Below are 18,669 nucleotides of genomic sequence, written 5' to 3'. Positions count from 1 at the left end.
TGTTAGTTAGCATTGAGGCTGGAGATCCCCCCAGCCCCTACAGCACTGGAAAGGGGCATCTGACTGACATTTCATCGACCTTACCCACAAAGGTCAGCAACATATACATAAAACTTAAATGTAATTTTTAATTGTATGAAATTCAGAGAGAAGTTGAGAAAATGCTAAGCATCCATAGTAAAATCCAACCAAAGTCAAATTAAACCATTTGTCTGAAACTGAAATGAACTCTTCCTACAGATGCTTCCTGTAAAGTATCATCAAGCACCGTCCCGTAGTTTCAGAGGAAATGCTTTTTACATAAAGACGAATGAAGAGTCACACACAAACACATTCCAGGACATTTCAAAACCTCACTTGTCCTATAAAAACTTCAAATAAAGACGGTCTGGTTCAAGTCTGTGCAAACTTATGTCTGTTACTTCATACCTTTTCTTAGTGTAGTTTCACTGAAATTTGGAGTTAACAAAAATGCAAAATGACATTAATCAATAATCATATCAACCCTTTGTAAGATTGAAAATTCTTGTTTAAGAGATTTTTCTTTTTTTTTTTTAATTCAATAACGACAAATGGCATAGCACATAGCTAATAATTGCATTAAGTTGATAGGAAAGTACTAGTTTTCCAGCTCTAAAACACAAAATGATGACAGACATACTAACTCTATGCTTTTTAAGCTGAGGGATGAAAATAGCAGATGAATGAACAAGGCGAAACACCATTGGCTTGTATTTTTTTTTTTCCATGTACCCTCTTAAATCTTTATGGTGGTTGCTGTTTCTTTACTTGTATTTATTGTGGCTTTTTTTTGGGGGGGGGGGGGGGGGGTTCCTTGGTGTTCGACATAAAAACAAGATGAACTGTGGGTAAAATGTGGGTAAGTGGTATTTGCAGGAACAGGGACATTAAGTGGCATAAAGACCGAAAATGTCTGATAAACAAGCCCCGGTGCACTTGAAGATTTGACCCTGATAAACCTCAAGGACTGAATGGGAACAGGACTCAGACGGTGGGATCGGGCCTATATTTGTTTTACAAGAACATTTAACAGGGCACCTTCAACAACACTGGCTGAATTTCAAGACAATTTAATCAATATATTACTAAACCGTTGTTTCGTTTCAGACCACTTCACCTTGACAATGACAAGGAGATTTGGCTGACATTTTTAGGCCAATAAGGAACGGGAATGTTTCACTCTGCATTTTCCTCCCAAAATAACTTCTTCATTGTTCATGCATCCTTATGCCCTCTTAGACCTTTACTTTGGTTATTGAACCGTTTGGTGCCATTTAGCAAAAGACTTAAAAGGTTTCTAGTTGAATTGTTACAGTCCAGGTGTGTGTATTAAGCAGCACACTTTGTGATTTAATTTTTTTTTTTCAGACTTGCAATCATTTAAAATTTTCTCTTTCTCTCTCCAACTGAAACCACCTTCCTTTTTCTCAGCCTATTTTGTACAGTTTCCTCAAATTCACAGAATACCAAATTGCAAATGATTAACTACAAAAATTAATTGCATTGTTTTTTCCACTGGCGTCTCAGACTTACACAAGAACACTATTGTTTTTTTTGTTTTTTTTTATTAAATTTGGTCAAAATAATCTAGATTCACAAACTAGAATTCCACATTATTGGAAAGGAGCTGACAAAAGTTAAACTAAAAAGCAAAATGAGATAAACATGTTGACCAGGATGTAGTTTTAATGAATGTAATGATCTTATAGACAGCGCCTCAGCATTAGTGCGACTACAGGAGTCAATCTGATGGACAAAATGTGTTAGTTCCTAAAGCAGACACGTCAACAAACTCATTTTCATTTAATGTGTAATTAATACATGACACTATGAAAGGTACAAAATGGAGGATCGACATGCACAGAACAAGTCACAATGATCTCTTTAAAAGACTTTTATAAATGAATGGCCTGACAAATACAGGTATCTGAGCAGGAGTCCTTAATAACTGAAACTAAAAAAACAGGCCTGTCAGTTCTGAAGGCGCCTCCTCCATAGACATCCTCTCTAGGACTGTGTTCACTTCCAAAGTTCTTAATGACTATCAAACAGGTAGAATACACTTAATGGAAGCAATGGTCACAGAAGCTGCAGAGGTCCCTTCCCTGTCTTTCAGTGTGTAGTTTGTATGTTTAGTCTGTCCACCTCATCTGCTGTCTTTTATTGCTTCACGAATCACGCTCCAGTTGCTGCAACTCATCTCTTAAGGCTTCTGCCCGACCAAGTTTTTCCAGCTGATCCTTTGTAGGCTGTTTTATTTCCCCCGAGTCCACTTTATGCTGCAGCTCCTCCACTTGCCGTAGCTTCTTTTTCAGGTTTTTGATCTTCTTGGCCTTTTCAGTTGACGCTGCTGAGGAATCGTCAGGTGCAGAGACCGATTCTGGTGCCGCCGTCTTGTCTGAAGACTCACCGCTCTCAGAAATGGACACGTTCTCAACAGCATCAGTCACTGTATCCACATCCGCCCCGTCCCCATCCTCGCCCTGGTGCTGCTGCTGTTTTCGTTTTTCTTTGCGTTTCATGTTGCGTTTGGCAGACTTTGACAGGCCTGCTGTTTCATTGTCTCCACAACCAGGGACTTTTTGTTGTTGCTTTGGCTGAGCTGCATCAGATGAACTCAGACCTGGCGGCAGATCTGGTTTACTCTTGAAAAACTTCACATACTTGTTTTCATACCTAAAGAAAAAGAAGACAGAGGGTCCAAATAAAATTCATCTGAAAAGATAACAACAACTCTTTATTAACCAGGTCAACTGGAGAATCTAACCTTATTTCACTTCCTTTCTCAATGAATAACAACATTATAATTTATTATTTTGAGTTGTGCTCAGTGTAAAAAAACTCACAAACTTCACTTACACTGGGACTTCTTCCTGGGGAACATAACCATCCTTCACCCGCCTTGGCTTCCTCCATGTCCCATCAGGTCGCTGAGTGGCAGCAATGTATTTACCTATAAAACAGCAGTTAAATCATTTTGGAGAGAACTGAGAGATCTGTGCATGGATAAACATACAAGGACTAGTAATCTGTTTCATCATCTTTGGGTTGGCATTTAAATCACATTAAAGTGATTTCAGTGACAGACTCACAATCAGATCTGACACTCAAATAACTTAGACACAGACAGAGGACATTTTAAACTGTCTGCATGAGCAACACTTTGCTCCGATAGTAACCAGTGGCTAACGGAGAGTCAGTGAATCAGCCAATTAATCAACTATCTGTTTTTTCCTGCACTAAGATGTTGAAATACTGTCAGGCTTTAAAAATTCACTGATCAACCATAAAGCCAATCGCCCTACCGTACTGTTACTAAAGTTAATTTTTTATATTAATATAATCACATCAACCATAAGTGGGAACATAAAAGTTTTCACTCTAAATAAGTGAGAGCACCTGTAAGTGAACATGTAACTTTCAAGGGTTAAATTTAGACTTTCCCTGGATTAAAAAACAGTAAAATGGGGTTACTAATTTCCTTTTCTTGTCTAACTCTTTATCACAAGGAATTAAAAATACTTGCCTGTACTGGCTGACCACATAATACACATTTAATACAAATATATAACATACAGGCTACAGTCAAGGTGCAGAATAAACAGCTAATAAGTGCCACATGAAGGTAAATGTAAGTTTGACAGATGAATAAATTGATTGATATGTATATTTCCAATGCAACAGTTATAAAAATGTGCTGAATACAATATCTGAAGTCAAAACAGACAGAAATATGCAATTAAAAAAAAAAAAACAGAACAACACACACATTGGATTCATTTTTGATGCCAACTACTACATTTCTATTTACTATAAATAACTTGTGGTCACAAAATTCAGACATAGGGCTAATCTTATTTACAAAAGATCCATTTTCAGTTACATTACAAAGTTTCCTTTTAGTTACCTGAAAATGATGAGCCTACATATTAACAACTTCAAAAATGTTTGAGTCAAATAAATGTATTTTTATAGCCACAGCAATTGTATTTCTGTAAATCTACTCACTTAACCTGTTATTGACGGAAGAACCATTAAATTACTTTTGGCTATGGCTACAGAGTATTACAGCTGGGTTATTTTTTAATCCCCAGACTCAGTCCCACCTCAAAGCCATTCAATCTGACAAATTTTATGTCTCGTTCACCGTAAAACAACTTTTACTTCATCACGATTAACACGATTGACAGTGTTGTTACAAGTTGCTAGCTACGCTAGCTACTGTTGCATCTGCACGTTTTTATGCAAAACGCTGACATGCATAATGGTAATACTGAGTATTCCAAACGTTACATTTGTAGATATATAAAGTTACTCATGTGTGTACTATACACTATTTTCACGTTTAACTATGAAGCTAAAGCTAACTGGTGCTAACGCTACAGAGCTTAGCCGTTACCTAGTTAGCCGCAAATGAAAACATGCGATTCAACAACATTATTTGCGGTGTTTTTCTGTACATTTATCATTGGATGTGGAAAACAAACTCCGGGCCCGACTGCAGCCGATATGTTCCATGATTTGTTTAATTTTTGGACACCAAAGGTCTGGCACATGCATGAGCCTTACCAGATTCATCTGTGACATAGGGGGTTGCCATTTTGGTGTAGTGTGTTTCCCCGCTCCCCTCAGTTTGTCGGTAACCGAGTCCGCCAACGTCCAATCCCTGACTTGGTGCCCGCACACAGCAGCCAACTACAGGTTTTCAGGGTTATTCTCTGTAGGATTAGCTTCCCCCGAGGTGAGACCTGTCATGGCAACATTTACAGACGAATGTGGACTGAAGAGATGACGTAGGACATGTGGTACAGGATAACGACAGATGCGTTTCATAAACGGGCGGAGCTGAGGAGCAAAACAAGCGAACTCTCCAACTTCGGAAATGACGACGTGGATTGTTAGTTGCCAGATTTGTATAGAAAACCGACAGCATAGACTCCACTTGAGAGTTGGTTTAGTTAACGATATATAAATGGAGTGTATAATTTGATTTGACTCCTCTATTTCATTATGCACAAGGAACTCATTTTAGGAACTGACATCTTGTAAACACAGCTGTTGGTCACATAAAACAAATGTGCAAAAAAGCTGTATCCAGGGATCTCCCAGAGGTCATGTTGTGGATATAAACTTGTGGATGAAACATGTGCAACTTTTATGCAACTAAAATTAACTAAAAGGACATTTAAATATGTCAAAAACAAGCTTTTATATAATGTTTATTTTATATTTAAATATATTTATGTATAACATTATACATTTTGAGAAAGCACCTCATTTCTTGCAATTTGGGGAAGCTACTGCACCAGTATATTCATTTTCTTTATCAGTTTATAGTGGAATGTGATCACATGAAGGAAAACAAATATTTATAGTGTTACAGTAGTTTATACAATTTAAAGTACTCTGCTTCACAGTGCCTCTCCCAAATCTGTGTTCTATCTCCCATGAAATATATGCTTGCCCTGGTTACTTCTGTTATCTGTTAAACACTACATTTCAGATATTTCAGATTATACTTAATGACATTCTCCTATATCTCTAAAGAAATGAACCCTATCTTTCAGCAAATAGAAGCATTTACTAAGCCTGTCATTGACCCAGTATATTCACTGCACAGGTGAACACAGGATAATATGTAGCTTCAGTTAACATGTGAGTTTTAATAGACATACAACTGTTTTTTTTGTTTGTTTGTTTGTTTGTTTGTTTGTTTGTTTGTTTGTTTGTTTTGAAAACAATCTAAATGTGGCACCAGGTTCCATCAATCACAAACATGTTGATAACTTAATCCTGGGAGAAATAATATGGCCATAATTAACATGACATTTATCACAGCTACTAATTAAGTTATTTTTCTATTTTAATAGAATTAGGATTAAGACAAATAATGAATTAAATATGAATATGAATAAATAAATACATTTTAAAAAGTAAATAATAATACATTGTGGAATAATAACAGGCTTCTGATTCTGACCGAAGATATCGTCATCAAACATCAACTTAATACTGAGTAGAAAATTAGAAATAAAACAAACAACCATTAAAAAAAATAAATAAATAAAAAAAAACTGACTTGAACGACCGAATGCCCATTGCATTGAATTTCCCTCCTTCTTTAAATGCATTGAAGTGGGGGTTGTTCCCATCCGATCTGGCAACCCAGAGGGAGTCTGGTCGAGGAAAATATTGCCACAGCAGACTACTTGGCATTAAAAGACGGCTGACTGTGGGAGCTGCGGTAACCCGTTTCCAGAATCTACTGCTCAGTTTTGTTACCAACACCAAGTACGTATTTTCTACAGTTTATTTACGAACACAATGTACAACTTAAGCAGACAAAAGGCAGATGCTTGAACAGAGGCTGAGCTGTTTAACGTCTAAGTCGAGTAGCTTAGAAATGGCTAGCGTTACAGCAGGGCATTGAATAATAAGAGCCAAGCAGTGTGTTAGCAGGGCGCTAGCTAGGGCTGCATTCAACGGTCCATCCGCAAAGAAGACGTTGATACTTGATGCCGCAGGTGCTTAAAATTACAGCCGTTTTTAATTGTCACGTTAAGTGCATTTTATTGGCACCTGTGACGCAGACCTTGCAGAGCTAACGCTAATCATCTGATGTTAGCGGGCTAACGTTAACGCAACCTCCGGAGCTTGGCCAGAATATGCGACCTGAGCTGCTTGGACACGAAACACTGACCGCGAGAGTCCTATTGTGTGAAAGTTTGTTAAAATATTACAATATTACACAAGCTAACGTTACAACCAGCTAGCTATGGCATGCAAGTGACATCGCTCACCAGATAACGTTAGCTAAAATAATACTAAGGTAGCTATTTAGTGATGATCATAATACTGCTGACCTAAAACATGGATTATTTTTGTTTCCTCCTGACAAAAAAAAGCGAATTTATGTAAATGTATTTGCACATAGCTTTTAGAGTATCTCGCAGTAATATTTGCAAGCTCATTTGGCCTCCACATTCAAATTACTCTGATTTGCTACAGAAATCACGTATTGTGCTGAGTAAGTGAAGGCATGGAAGAGTAATGAGCCATAAATAATGTCCATTACCTTTATTGAGTTCAGGTTTTAATAAAGGTAAGGTGTGGATTATGTTGTTCACAATGTTTATCTAAAAATACAGTTGTTTGTGAAAAATCTTGTGGCTGTGATGGTTGTAAAAGTGTTAAAAGTGAACCTCTATGGTGGCTCTGTGTTCTGCAGCCCCATCTGAGGAGCAGAAGCCTGTCTAGATTTGTCATCGAATGTAGGATGTAGATCTATTTCTTGGTTTGCTCAGCACAAACAAACTTTTTAGTCTCAGTCTGTGATCAGTGGAGTGCTGAGCTTTGACGTCCTACGGTTTACGTCACTCAACACAAGTACAGCTGGCTCTCTTAAAGATTCAAGCACCATCCCTCTTAATAAACATAATGCATCCTAGTGCTCGCATGAGTGGCAGCAGCAGTGTCACTTGTTGATTGAATGCTGGTTTGACGTGAGCAAAGGTGTGGTGGAATCAGGACTGGCATGGTTAGTCCTAATCATCAGGGTGTGGGTTTGTACAGCTTCTGAGTTTCCTTTTCTAGTCGGCTATGGACAGAAAAAGAAACCTAAGAGGGGGAACCAGCTGGCCCATTAAAACAAGTCCAGATTGCTGAAGGTGGAGCTTTTGTCAAGCCTCAAAGAGACATAATTAAAGCAGACTCTGATATGGCCACAGTCGGGCAGACAGTGTTGGTTTGAGACCAGTAGAATATTGATCGGCCAGCAGAGTGATGGCATCATGTCTAAGACTGAGTTGGACATATAGAGGTGCTACTTTTGCATTACAGTTAAGTACAAAAATACAGTGATTCCTCTGTAATATGTAATACAGCTGTGTAGCTTTAAGCATTAATTCCCCAATATGTTGTTTTTATGTCAATTAAATTTGAGATTATGTAACATTAAAAATCTTTAATTATTACTTAATCTAATGTGTTTTCCATATTACAATTTTAGTATTTAAAGTAGGTAACATTTAAGCAAAATTACACTGTGCATGCATGCTTTTCCTTGTTTTTGGGTTAGGAATGCTAAATAAATACAGAGGAATCACTGTAAATGGTAGAATTTGTTATTCCCTGTTTTCTTTATTTTCATTAAAGCATGGTCAAACAGGAGGTACAGTGCAGGTTATATTGTGTCAAATAATGCTTACTTTTTTATTTGTTTGTATTTAATGATCAAGCAAATGACTTATTGTTGTTTTAATGTGAGTAGCTTTACAAACTGTTCAGCATATCATGGTTGCTAGTTTATTAATGTGGTGTTTATAGTTGCAGCTATTGATTGTTTTGCATACACACTTGTATGGCTGTTTTTTTGTTTTGTTTTTTTTTTCAGTTATTTTTACAAAGAAACCTGTTCTTATCTCTCTGGTCTGAAGTGATCTGGTATTTTCTTACTGCTTTTGTTATCAGGTCCAGATTTAACCAGTTAACACCTTAATCTGTGAACTGTTCTACAAGTTAATATAATTTGGATTTCTTCATCGTGGCTGAAAAGCATAAATACAATGAATGGGATGCTTGCATCTACAGGCCTCATATGCAAATTTAGGAAACGCCTTGAGAATGAAGACATGATACATTTTTGACACAAACCTCACAGCATTGTCACCCACCACTCTCGAAGAGAACTGAGAAAAAGGAAATACCCTTCAAAGATGTGTCGCTGAGTAGCCCTGCTAACTTTTCCCCCAAAGTAAATGCAGTGTTTCTGCCAAGGACAAAATTAACTGCAGATTCTCTAGGACACTGCCAGACAGACAGTAATTTATTGAAATCTGCTTTTCATTCATATTTTATAGTTGGAGGAAATGGATTTCATTTTATTTGTATTAATATTTTCAAATCTTAAGAAAGTGAACATTTGCGTTCTGTACAGTTCTTCTTCAACAGCTTGACCACAGTTACTTTGAATAAAATGATATATTTTTACTCTCTGCAGCTTTGACACTAGCACAAACCTTTCTTCTTTTTTTCTTGCAGATTTGGAGAACGAAGGAGGAAACCTGAATCTTGGCCTAAACTGTGGAGGCCTCATCTGACCTCGAATCTTCCTGCCAGTTGTGAGCCCTGTTGGCGTTTTCTCAAGCAAGAACAACTCAAAGTGAAAGTTACCACACGTAGGGCTTTTATTTGAATACCAGTTTAAGCATATTTGCAACGATCGTTATTAGCTTGAAGAAATACACAACACTACTTTTCTTGGACAACATGGCGAAGAAAAACAGCCAAAGGGGTATGTATTCGTTTCATGTTGCTACTCTTTCAAGAAGATGGAACTAAAATCCGCTGTTTATTATATTTATTTTCCAAACAACACAAAGGATGAATGTTCAAGTTGCAGGTGAAACAAACTGAAAAATTATTTGTGCACAGAATAGTTTTCACCTGGCCTGTAATGAAACCCTATTGAAATTCTGAGGGTGGTGCAAAGGTGAGCAATACTTGTACACTGAATTGGAATAGCTGTAAAGGGAAATGAGGTGAGCGTTTACAGTGACATTAACCTACTTTCATGCTTTGGGAAAAACAACCTTTTACAAGGGCCCTACTTTTTTTACTCTGCATTTAAATGGCCGTGGACTTTGCTCCTTATAGTCAGCTGGACGCTTTTGCCTATCAATTGTAGTAGGAAGTTGTCCTTAGATATTTGTTGAGAATGAGTTTTTCATAGTTGTCTCAGATTAGTGAAGTGGGTCTTATAGTTTTTTTTCTGATATCAGAAACCTTGGGCTTTGAAAGAATGTCTTTTTGGAGGCTGTATTGGTTATTAGTCATTTAAATCTGAAGCGGAGCCCAGACTGTTGAAGCACAGATGTGATGGCTTTTTCTCTCTTTTTATTTTTACAAGTGCTGCTGCTGCTGCTGTTAACTCAAGTAGCTTGTTAGTGACTGCACTGCCACCTCCACACAACAACATGCATAATGCGCATTATTTTGTCATTATGAGGCTTGTCTTGACAAATAATGGCTAAATTAAACATGTAAATTCAATTTTACTTTTGATTTGTTGGCATGAATAAGCGTGTCTATGTAAATGTCAGCTGGTTCCATGGCTACAAAACAAATGGCTTCACAAACACAGCTTGGATTCAAGAATATGGCCTGCGATTGTCCAGGAAATCCTTGTGAAGATGTGTGCTGGATGTTTTGTTTAGCAAATGACGTGTTTTTTCAGAGGTTTGCAAATAAGATCCCATGCTTGAATGCACAATGCAGTGTGTTTTTTTTGTTTGTTTTTTTTCTCCATAGATACCTCGGGGGTTGTGTTTGACACTCGCTCAAAGATGGTCATGTCGCAGGGAGGAACAGCCGAGAGGATGAAGGAGAAGGTAAGAAATGCACACCACACATCAATGGGTCACTGCCTGCAGACTTTTGGAGAAAGGGTTAAATCTGAAGATCACAAAAAATATCATAACATTTGAGGAGCATCTTGGGATACTCCCTGTGTCTGAGATCTGGTTGTGGCATAATTCAACACCTCAGATAACCTTAAATCCACATAAAAAATTGCCTGAGGTATGCAATTACGTAATGTCACAATAAGAAACCCCATCCTTCAGAGCTGTAACTTATACTGGAGCAATTTGCGAAAAATGGGACGCGATAGAATTTAACTGTGGTATAACAATAGCTGTGGTTCTGCAATGTATTTATAGCACATTTTGTAACTGTTGCTGTTTGTTTCAATGGCAGATCTTGGAAAAAGCTTCATGAATGTCACAAAAATGTTCTTATGCTCCCTTGAGATGGTTTGATAAATTCAGAGGTAACAAGCATTAAACCAATACAATCAATCAGTTGTTTTCTTAGCATCCTATCACATATTCTCATAAAGTGGGAGAATGTGGCTAGCAGTAGCAACAGGTTGTGTGGACTGATGAGGAAATAAAATTTTCCACAGACTCATCACTAGGCAGGGGGATAAAAACACAACATTCAAATTTAGATGGAAAACAACAACCATACACCACAATCTACCGGCACTAAAACCTTTTTATCCACTTCAAAACAGTTTGAACAATGGATTGCATCTTCTTTTTTGCAGTATTCCAAAGTTTTATGTAGCGGTTTATGGAAATAATGCTAATGTTTTCATTTCAATAGGTTATTTTGGTCTGATGAAATAAAACCGTCCCTCTTTCTTTGTCTTTTTTTGTTTTGTTTCTAAATAGATCAGCGCTGTCAGAGCAGTCGTCCCCAACAAAAGCAACAATGAGATTGTTCTGGTTCTGCAGCACTTCGAAAACTGTGTCGACAAGGCTGTTCAAGCTTTCTTAGAAGGTAAGAGGACGTCACAGTGTCACTGCAAATACTTCAACATACACCAGGCTTTTACTGTCAGCTATAAAACTGGTGGTATCGCATATGTTTGATCTGTAATACTTTGGTAACTGCGTCACACTGAAACCATCTCACTAGTAGTCTGCATAACACAAGTATTGATTTTATATGTATCTTATGTGTCACTGTATTGACATCAGTGTGCTGCATCTATGTCAGACCTGTAATCCTGGCATGCAGCCCACATTGTTTGTTCTTAACGTAACCTTGAGGAAATAAGAACTTGTTCCTGGATATCATGCTTTGCATCCCAAGATTGGGCGTCGTTTGCATGCCTTTAGATTCACGGGTTCAGTAATAGAACAGATAGGTTGTCCTCGTACGTCAGAATGCTTTGATCCTTATTTATAGCAACATCTTGACAACACCCCAGGGCATTCAGATCATGGAGAGGGCAGTTTAAACCTATCAATTGTCACCATGCACGTGTGTCATCACTATGTGCTTTACAACACAGGTAGTGCCGTAGAGATCCTGAAGGAGTGGAATGTCACAGGAAAGAAGAAGGTAAGAACCAGAACAACTGTATCTTGAATGTCTCTCTGTAGAAGTAACATTCATGTCAAGTATCTGAAGCGAGCCCTTTTGAAGTGTACTTAGTAAACAGCTCCGCTATTAATCAAGTGTCAAAACCTTGTGCAGTCTGAATTACAATACTTTTATTCTTCCTTTACCTGAAATAAAATAAAAAGTTATTATACCTGCATGTACTAAATTGGTCCATGTCAGGGCACTGATTAGGATACAGATAATGAACAAAGGGTTTGAACAAAAGGGTTTGACATCGATATCTTCATGTCCAGCCCAAGAAGAAAAAGAAGCCCAAGCCCCAGGCGGAGGCTTCAGCAGAGCCCGCTCCACCTGAAGCCATTCAGGAGAGCAAGGATGAAATAAATGGTTTTCACGCCAATGGATCAGTAATGGATGGAGAGTCGCTGGATTCTCTGAGTGAACAGTTGGACTCTGCCTCTCTGGATGCAGCCGAGCTGGACTCTGAACCTGCTTCATCCGAAACCACTGGTAACCACAGCTCCGATTTAAAAACAATCATGGCAAAAAGAAGACTGTTATCAATTTTCGTCATTAGCAGATACACATATTAGTATGTAGTATTTCCAGAGTTAGAGAGTAGGTGTACTTAAGCGCATTTTTCAGGTAGCTGTACTTTACTTGAGTGTTTTATTTCTCCGGCACCTTTTTACCTTGACTACCTACATCTTAAAACAAGTACTCCTTACATTTTGTGAAAACAGGCTCATTCATTTGTTCTTAATGCGTTCAATGGGGATTGTTATTTACTGTGCATCCCAAAACATCAAGACTAATTTCAAGCTACTACTAGACATCGATGGGAAAATAGCACAGAAAAGACGACCACTTTGTGTAAAGAGCAGTGCATGTTATGTATGACAGATGTAGGCATATATGACGAAAGCAGACAAGAGGGAGACTCGAGCACAGACAAAAGGAATCTGAGACCTAACACGGACATGAGTGATGTGTGCTTAATTTATCTTTTCACTGACAGCTGTTTGACTTGTAGAAATACCTTTTTAGTTTTATTCCTTGAGGACATTTCAGAGCTTGTACAGTTGTATTTTACTTGAGTAAGGAAGTTGAATCAGTTCATAGGACTTTAAACAAGTAGCTGTGCTTCTGTACCAGTAAATAACTGAACTTTTGCCACCTGTAGTTATTTCATCTCACATCCTTTCCTTTATTCAAATGTCAAGTACTACCGGATTCCTTAATCTCATGTTTTAGTTGAAGCAAAAAAAAAGCGTTCTAAAATTTGACGTGAGGACATGTGTCTGATTTATTGCTCACTGACTTGACGACTCATTCCTATTTTAAGCTTTAATGGGAAAGTTAGTTTTCAAAATGCTTACGTTTCCTGTTGTAAAGTAATATGTCTTCTCACAGGTGCAGAAGCAGAAAGTCAAGGAAGCGCTCCAAGTCCTGCCTCTCAGCCGGGAGGCAGGAATCACCAAGGTCCCAGAGGCAACAAGCCCAGACACAGGCCGGGCTCAAATTCACATCCCCCCACTTCCACTTTAGCACTTTCTAATGATGAGAGCCAGCAAGGATCATCAGGAGTCAAGAAGATGGGTCAGACATGTATAATATGTTGTATACCACAATATTTTCATTGCACAAGTACAGCCTTGCATAACTCAAAATGTGCCCCAGTATTTAGTCTTTGATTCATTTCGTACAGTAATTATACATAGAAATAGAAATATAGAAAACCTGCTAACGTCATGTCAAATAGTGTACATCTCAGCTCCCAACATTGACCGATCTGTGAAGGACCTGCAGAGATGCACAGCCTCACTGACCCGCTACAGGATGGTGGTCAAAGAGGAGATGGACTCCTCCATTAAGAGGATGAAGCAGACGTTTGCTGAGCTCCAGAGTTGGTATGTGAATTTGCTCCCTGTGTACACGACAAAAATCGCCGAGAAGTCAAATTTTTTTGGTGATGAAATACATGAAGAATGTTGAGAAGTGATTTCATGGCAGGCCATGTGTCATGTTTACTGAAGCAGAGGGTATTGTTAGATTTTAATTGGTTTATTCACGGTGAATGAGTCAAGGAGACTTTTCTTACGTTTGTCTCATAAACATGCTTTTATTTAGTTACGAGTGACCATATTGACAGAGAGGTCTGTATTCAGATATTTTCCAGATGTTGTAGAAGTATATTGATGAGTATTTGCTCTGAAATGTGATACTGTAGCTTTATGGTAAAGGGGATGAATGTTTTTTGATGATGAGCACTTAATGTCCTGCAAGTAAAGCACAGGCTTGTCAAATTTGAGCACTGTGTCATTTTAACAAACATTAAAGAGTAATTATTAAAACCTACAGCTCCCATGAGGCACTGACAGGCTTCAGAGGCTCTGGAGATATGTCTTGATGCAAATTAAACAATGTGTGAAAAATCTTTTTAAAACTGACAGTGCTCATGTTCTCTGGGGAATACAGAAGTAGATACTTACTGTAGAAGATGGAGAGAACTGCATTAATGCATTTGTACTTTTTTAAAAAGACAGAAACTTTAAGTGAATATGTTTGACTGCTCAGAGGATGACAGATATTAAAGGGGATGATGTACTCACACATTTGACTGGATTTCCATCCATAAACTATATATTACAACACTTTTTAGAATAGGGGAAAAGTAAATACAAATGTACGTGCATTTTGTCAGCTACTGTTATGTTAAATATTAAGAGCTGCCAGTTATGTATGAGGTTTTATTGAGGGGCTGATCCACTTGTTAAGCTGTGACATCATTTACTGTTTCTGCTTCCACTTATGTTCATTATTGTGTATGCAGTATTCTGCATTAGTGTCCCTGAGGCCACAAAACACATCCAGTTTCATTCTGCCACTTTATGTGTGATTATAAAGAGCAGAGGAAGTGGATGAAGTTGATAAGTTACAGTTCTTTTTATAAGAATGGGTTGGTGGTGTAGTGGTTAGCACTTCCCGCTTCACAGCTAGAAGGTTCTAGGTTTGTCGAGGAATCAAACCCCAGCCATTACAAACAGGCAAACATAAGCTAAGTCTCCTGTTAGTTCCTGTGACAATGGTACTGATGATCTGAAGTTGGTCCCTCGATGTCGATGGCAGCTCACTGCTCCTAATGTGCTAAGTGTTAATGCTAGGTGCTGTGTGTTAGGACGTGTAAAATGCAGAGATAGAATTTCCCTACAGGGTTAATTAAGTGAGTTAACCTTTAACAAATGAAATTGCATAACACACAAGATAATGTTAGCAAGTAATGCTTCCACTGCATCTGCAAACCAGATCTTTGTTTCACATCTTCACACTTCAGGTTTCATTTGTCAGTTCTATCTGTGCTGTCCAGTTCTGGGGGAGGTAAACAAAATAATGATTTATGTCAACAAAGAGCAGAGTGTGAAATAGACTGGGAGCTTGAACAGTATTTTAAGTGTCTAAAAACCACATTCTTCTGCAGGTAAAAACACACACTATAGAAAATTGCAATAATCACTGAATTTGAGTTAAGTAAATGAATGTAGCCTCTTCTGAACCTTAACTGTTGCCTCATTAAAGAGCAAAATCATATTTAAAAATACAGTCTTCCCTTTTGTTGACTGTTTGGTCATGGAAATGAGTTTTATGGCACCATAATGTCAGATATAACGAGTGAGTAGACGTAAGAGGTATTTTATCTAAAACTTAAATCTGGTTTTAGCTTTAGCATTCTGAACCCAACTACTGGTCTGGTTTGTCTTGCATTGTTCCAGACTCTTCCACAGTTTCTCACTTTGTTTAGTGTTTGTTTAACCTGCTCTTCATTCAATTGCATTCTATTTTTTTGTATCCAATAAGGCATTTGTTTTAATGTATGTAATGCTGCAGTCTTCTTATTGGTCCACAAAAACAGATGAGCACAATCATTCACTAAATCTGTCTGCACCCAAATCATATTCATTTTTCCCCCAACTTTCAGCATTTCCATTTTTTGTTTTTTAACATATAAAGTGAAAATGTGAATAAAACAGCTGAATGGAATACACCTATGGTCTCTTCCTAAACTACGTAGATGAGGTTTTCTGCTTGCAGTTCAGACATTGATGAATGAACCACAATCCACTAGAGGAAGTGTTAGATACAAAGTAATATAAAGTTTGTCCGTGGCATAGCCTAAGTAGTGAACATGCTCATGGTCCAGCTGTCAACCATACAGTACACACACATAACGTGTCACTGAGTCATGGACAGACAAAAATGTCATGACTGTTTAAAGCTGGATTAGAAAATACTTTGCAGTGTCTTTTAACCAATGTTTCTAAAATATAAAGTTCAGTTTAATTCCCTGGGTTTAACTGTTGTTTAATAGCAGTGTGCCTTCATGGTGCATTATGTGACATCAGCGCTGATGTGCTGATCCACTGCAAACCTGTAATAAAATCAGCCAGTATAACACTTCCTCTTGCTGTATATGTTTATCATTTAAGTAACATGTAACCCTCATTATTTCACATTTGTGTATGTCATTTAGTGAAGCTGCTGACTTCTTCATCCCAAATTTTTCTTTGGTATCCCCAGAATTTCTTTGTAATCAATGTTGACAGTTCACAATTTTTTCTCATCTTAAGACTAATGAAAACCTGGCCATCTTCTCTTTTGCTTCCAGTTTAATGGACAGAGAAGTGACTCTACTCGAGAAATGGACAAAGTGAAAGCAGAGGCCAGTAAGTACTGTATTTTCAAGTGTATTTATCAAACCAAAGCACATACCACCCGCAAGCCACTAGTATTCTTTACATAATATGATCACCTGACTCAAGGGCTCAGAGAATCTGACCTAAATCACTACAGGAAAGGTAGTAAAAGAGATTGTTGTGGAACAGCAAGTCCCAGTTTCTTCAAAACTGCAGTGGTGCCCTCAGGGTAGTGCTATACCTAGAGCATACCTGTGTATATGTGTGCGCACAACATGACAGAGCAAGACTGCATATTTTCTACAAGTAGGCCATTCTCTCTCTTTCTGTCCTCTCAGTGTAGAGTGTTGTGTGTTCCAGGTCTGGAAAAAGTGAATAGTGTCAGGTGTCAAGGGAGACTCAAAGCTGTCTTTGTGCGAGGTGTGTGGGGAATTGAGAGGAAACCAAAGGAAATCTAGTACTTCTTCGACATACAAAAGCCAGGTTTCCTCAAAATTTTTCCTGTCACTTCACTGATCTCCTTCCTGTGTTACCTTTGAATCAACAGCCCTCTTGCTTTGATGGTAACATGAGATGCAGAACAAAAACTGAACAATGATTGATTTATGCCACTTTAACCAAGATGTTGACAGTACTGATAGGCACAGGCTCAGGTATAATAATTGATCCAGCTGTGTTGTTGTTGATATCTATGTACTGTATTAGACACTTGGACATGTATGATTTATACATTCAATGATCCGTTATAAAGCCCAGTTCAGACCATGAAACCATTAAGGACATTGCAGGTGAAGGTAGCAGCAGTGTGAACTGACCTGTTTCAGCTTGTCGCATCTCCGGTGGCTGGTTTCAATACGTTGTGTTATATAGAGGATGTTTTTCTCTGTATTTATGTGCAGGAGCTCACGTTACCATGAAGTGCAGCATTATTATCAGGACTTCCACTGGTGAAATGCCGTCTCAATAGTTTGCGTTTTATTTGCTTATTAGAGGTGACACCAGCTCATCTTAATAATGCAACTCCTCTGGGAATAAACAAGAGAAATTCTTGACCTTCTTGTTTATTATGTTTTCACTGTTTCATTAATACCAAAAATGCTGCTGTCATAAATAATTCAGTACGATTAGACTCATTCATATTTCAGTTGGCTACAAACAGCCTTAAAAGCTGGCAGTTCCAATGGAAGTACAGGGTTTTTATGAACGATACACTGTGTTGTCTCGTTATGTTGGTCTGATCTGGGTCAGCACTTTGGAAGTCTTGACAAGTTTTCGTCTTGTTGTGAATCTTTTTCCTGGAACTGGGCCTAAATGTATTGAACTGTTTAGATAAGGCCTAGGGATGTACACATGCAGATATTGGCCAAGGCATTTGTTTTTGATTGACAGCTTTGGGCAAATAGATGCCATTTCATTTGTGGTGATGTATGTTTATCTGTCGTGTGCTGTTCCTTATTGATGTAGCTGAATTTCTGGTCATGTCAAGATGATGTGATAATGCTCTCTACAACTTTTAAAGTCTTAAGTTAGTCATATATATATATATTCTTTTTTTTTATTTTTTTTTTAGCTTTTTTCCTTCCACAAAATGGAGAATAAATTAAAAAAAAAAAAGAGAAATGAAAATAACATCAACATTAGCTTAGGCTATCAGTAGAAAACTATTATTAAAACATCATCCCTAAGAGAGGATTTCTGGTTCCTAGTAAACTCAGCTTGGTTTTGTGTGATACTGGAAAACCTCATAGAAGTAGATATGCCAGTTTCTTCAACAGTACAGACACAACACACTGTATTTTGATGAATAATGCAACACTGTGTTCTTAAACCAACCAACACTCAGGTGTTTAACTCGTGTGTTCTGCGTCCTTTGACGCTACATAATACCTTCACTTTGCACAACATCGGTATCTTTAAAAATGTCTTTATCTTTGACCTATGTTTAGCTTCACCGCTTAGTCAGCTGTACTTTGTACTTAGTTCTGTCATTACAAAAGGCTACAGCAGAATCGCAACTTAGTGGGATTTCAAGGAAAATCATGGC

The 18,669-nt window shown here is 37.9% G+C and overlaps 2 protein-coding genes across 2 annotated transcripts; one reads left to right on the top strand and one right to left on the bottom strand.

The window, feature by feature from the left end:
* Positions 1 to 1,676: 1,676 nt before the first annotated feature.
* Positions 1,677 to 4,867, bottom strand: LOC115422300 (partner of Y14 and mago A-like). Its single transcript, XM_030138544.1, has 3 exons — positions 4,591 to 4,867; positions 2,881 to 2,974; positions 1,677 to 2,697 (listed from the first exon to the last, which is right to left on the bottom strand). Exons 1-3 carry the CDS (start codon positions 4,619 to 4,621, stop codon positions 2,190 to 2,192), a joined length of 633 nt encoding a protein of 210 aa, XP_029994404.1. The 5' UTR covers positions 4,622 to 4,867; the 3' UTR covers positions 1,677 to 2,189.
* Positions 4,868 to 9,202: 4,335 nt separating this feature from the next.
* Positions 9,203 to 17,071, top strand: LOC115423241 (spermatogenesis-associated serine-rich protein 2-like). The gene is given in 9 exon segments (XM_030140019.1): positions 9,203 to 9,313; positions 10,330 to 10,409; positions 11,256 to 11,364; positions 11,882 to 11,931; positions 12,228 to 12,444; positions 13,348 to 13,533; positions 13,709 to 13,844; positions 16,598 to 16,623; positions 16,626 to 17,071. Coding segments are annotated over 9 exon segments (936 nt in total). The 5' UTR covers positions 9,203 to 9,288; the 3' UTR covers positions 16,733 to 17,071.
* The last annotated feature ends 1,598 nt before the right edge of the window (positions 17,072 to 18,669 follow it).

Source organism: Sphaeramia orbicularis, chromosome 7 (genome assembly GCF_902148855.1).
Source record: "Sphaeramia orbicularis chromosome 7, fSphaOr1.1, whole genome shotgun sequence".
Classification (NCBI taxonomy): Eukaryota; Metazoa; Chordata; class Actinopteri; order Kurtiformes; family Apogonidae; genus Sphaeramia; species Sphaeramia orbicularis.
The sequence above is the reverse complement of the archived record's forward strand: the minus strand, read 5'-3'. Positions and strand labels throughout refer to the sequence as shown.

Coding starts and splice junctions, on each gene's coding strand:
- LOC115422300 (XM_030138544.1), bottom strand. CDS start 4,621: ATGGCAACCCCCTATGTCACAGATGAATCTG. Junction 2,975..4,590: donor CTATGTCACAGATGAATCTG/GTAAGGCTCATG, acceptor GCTGTTTTATAG/GTAAATACATTGCTGCCACT. Junction 2,698..2,880: donor CCCCAGGAAGAAGTCCCAGT/GTAAGTGAAGTT, acceptor CTTTTTCTTTAG/GTATGAAAACAAGTATGTGA.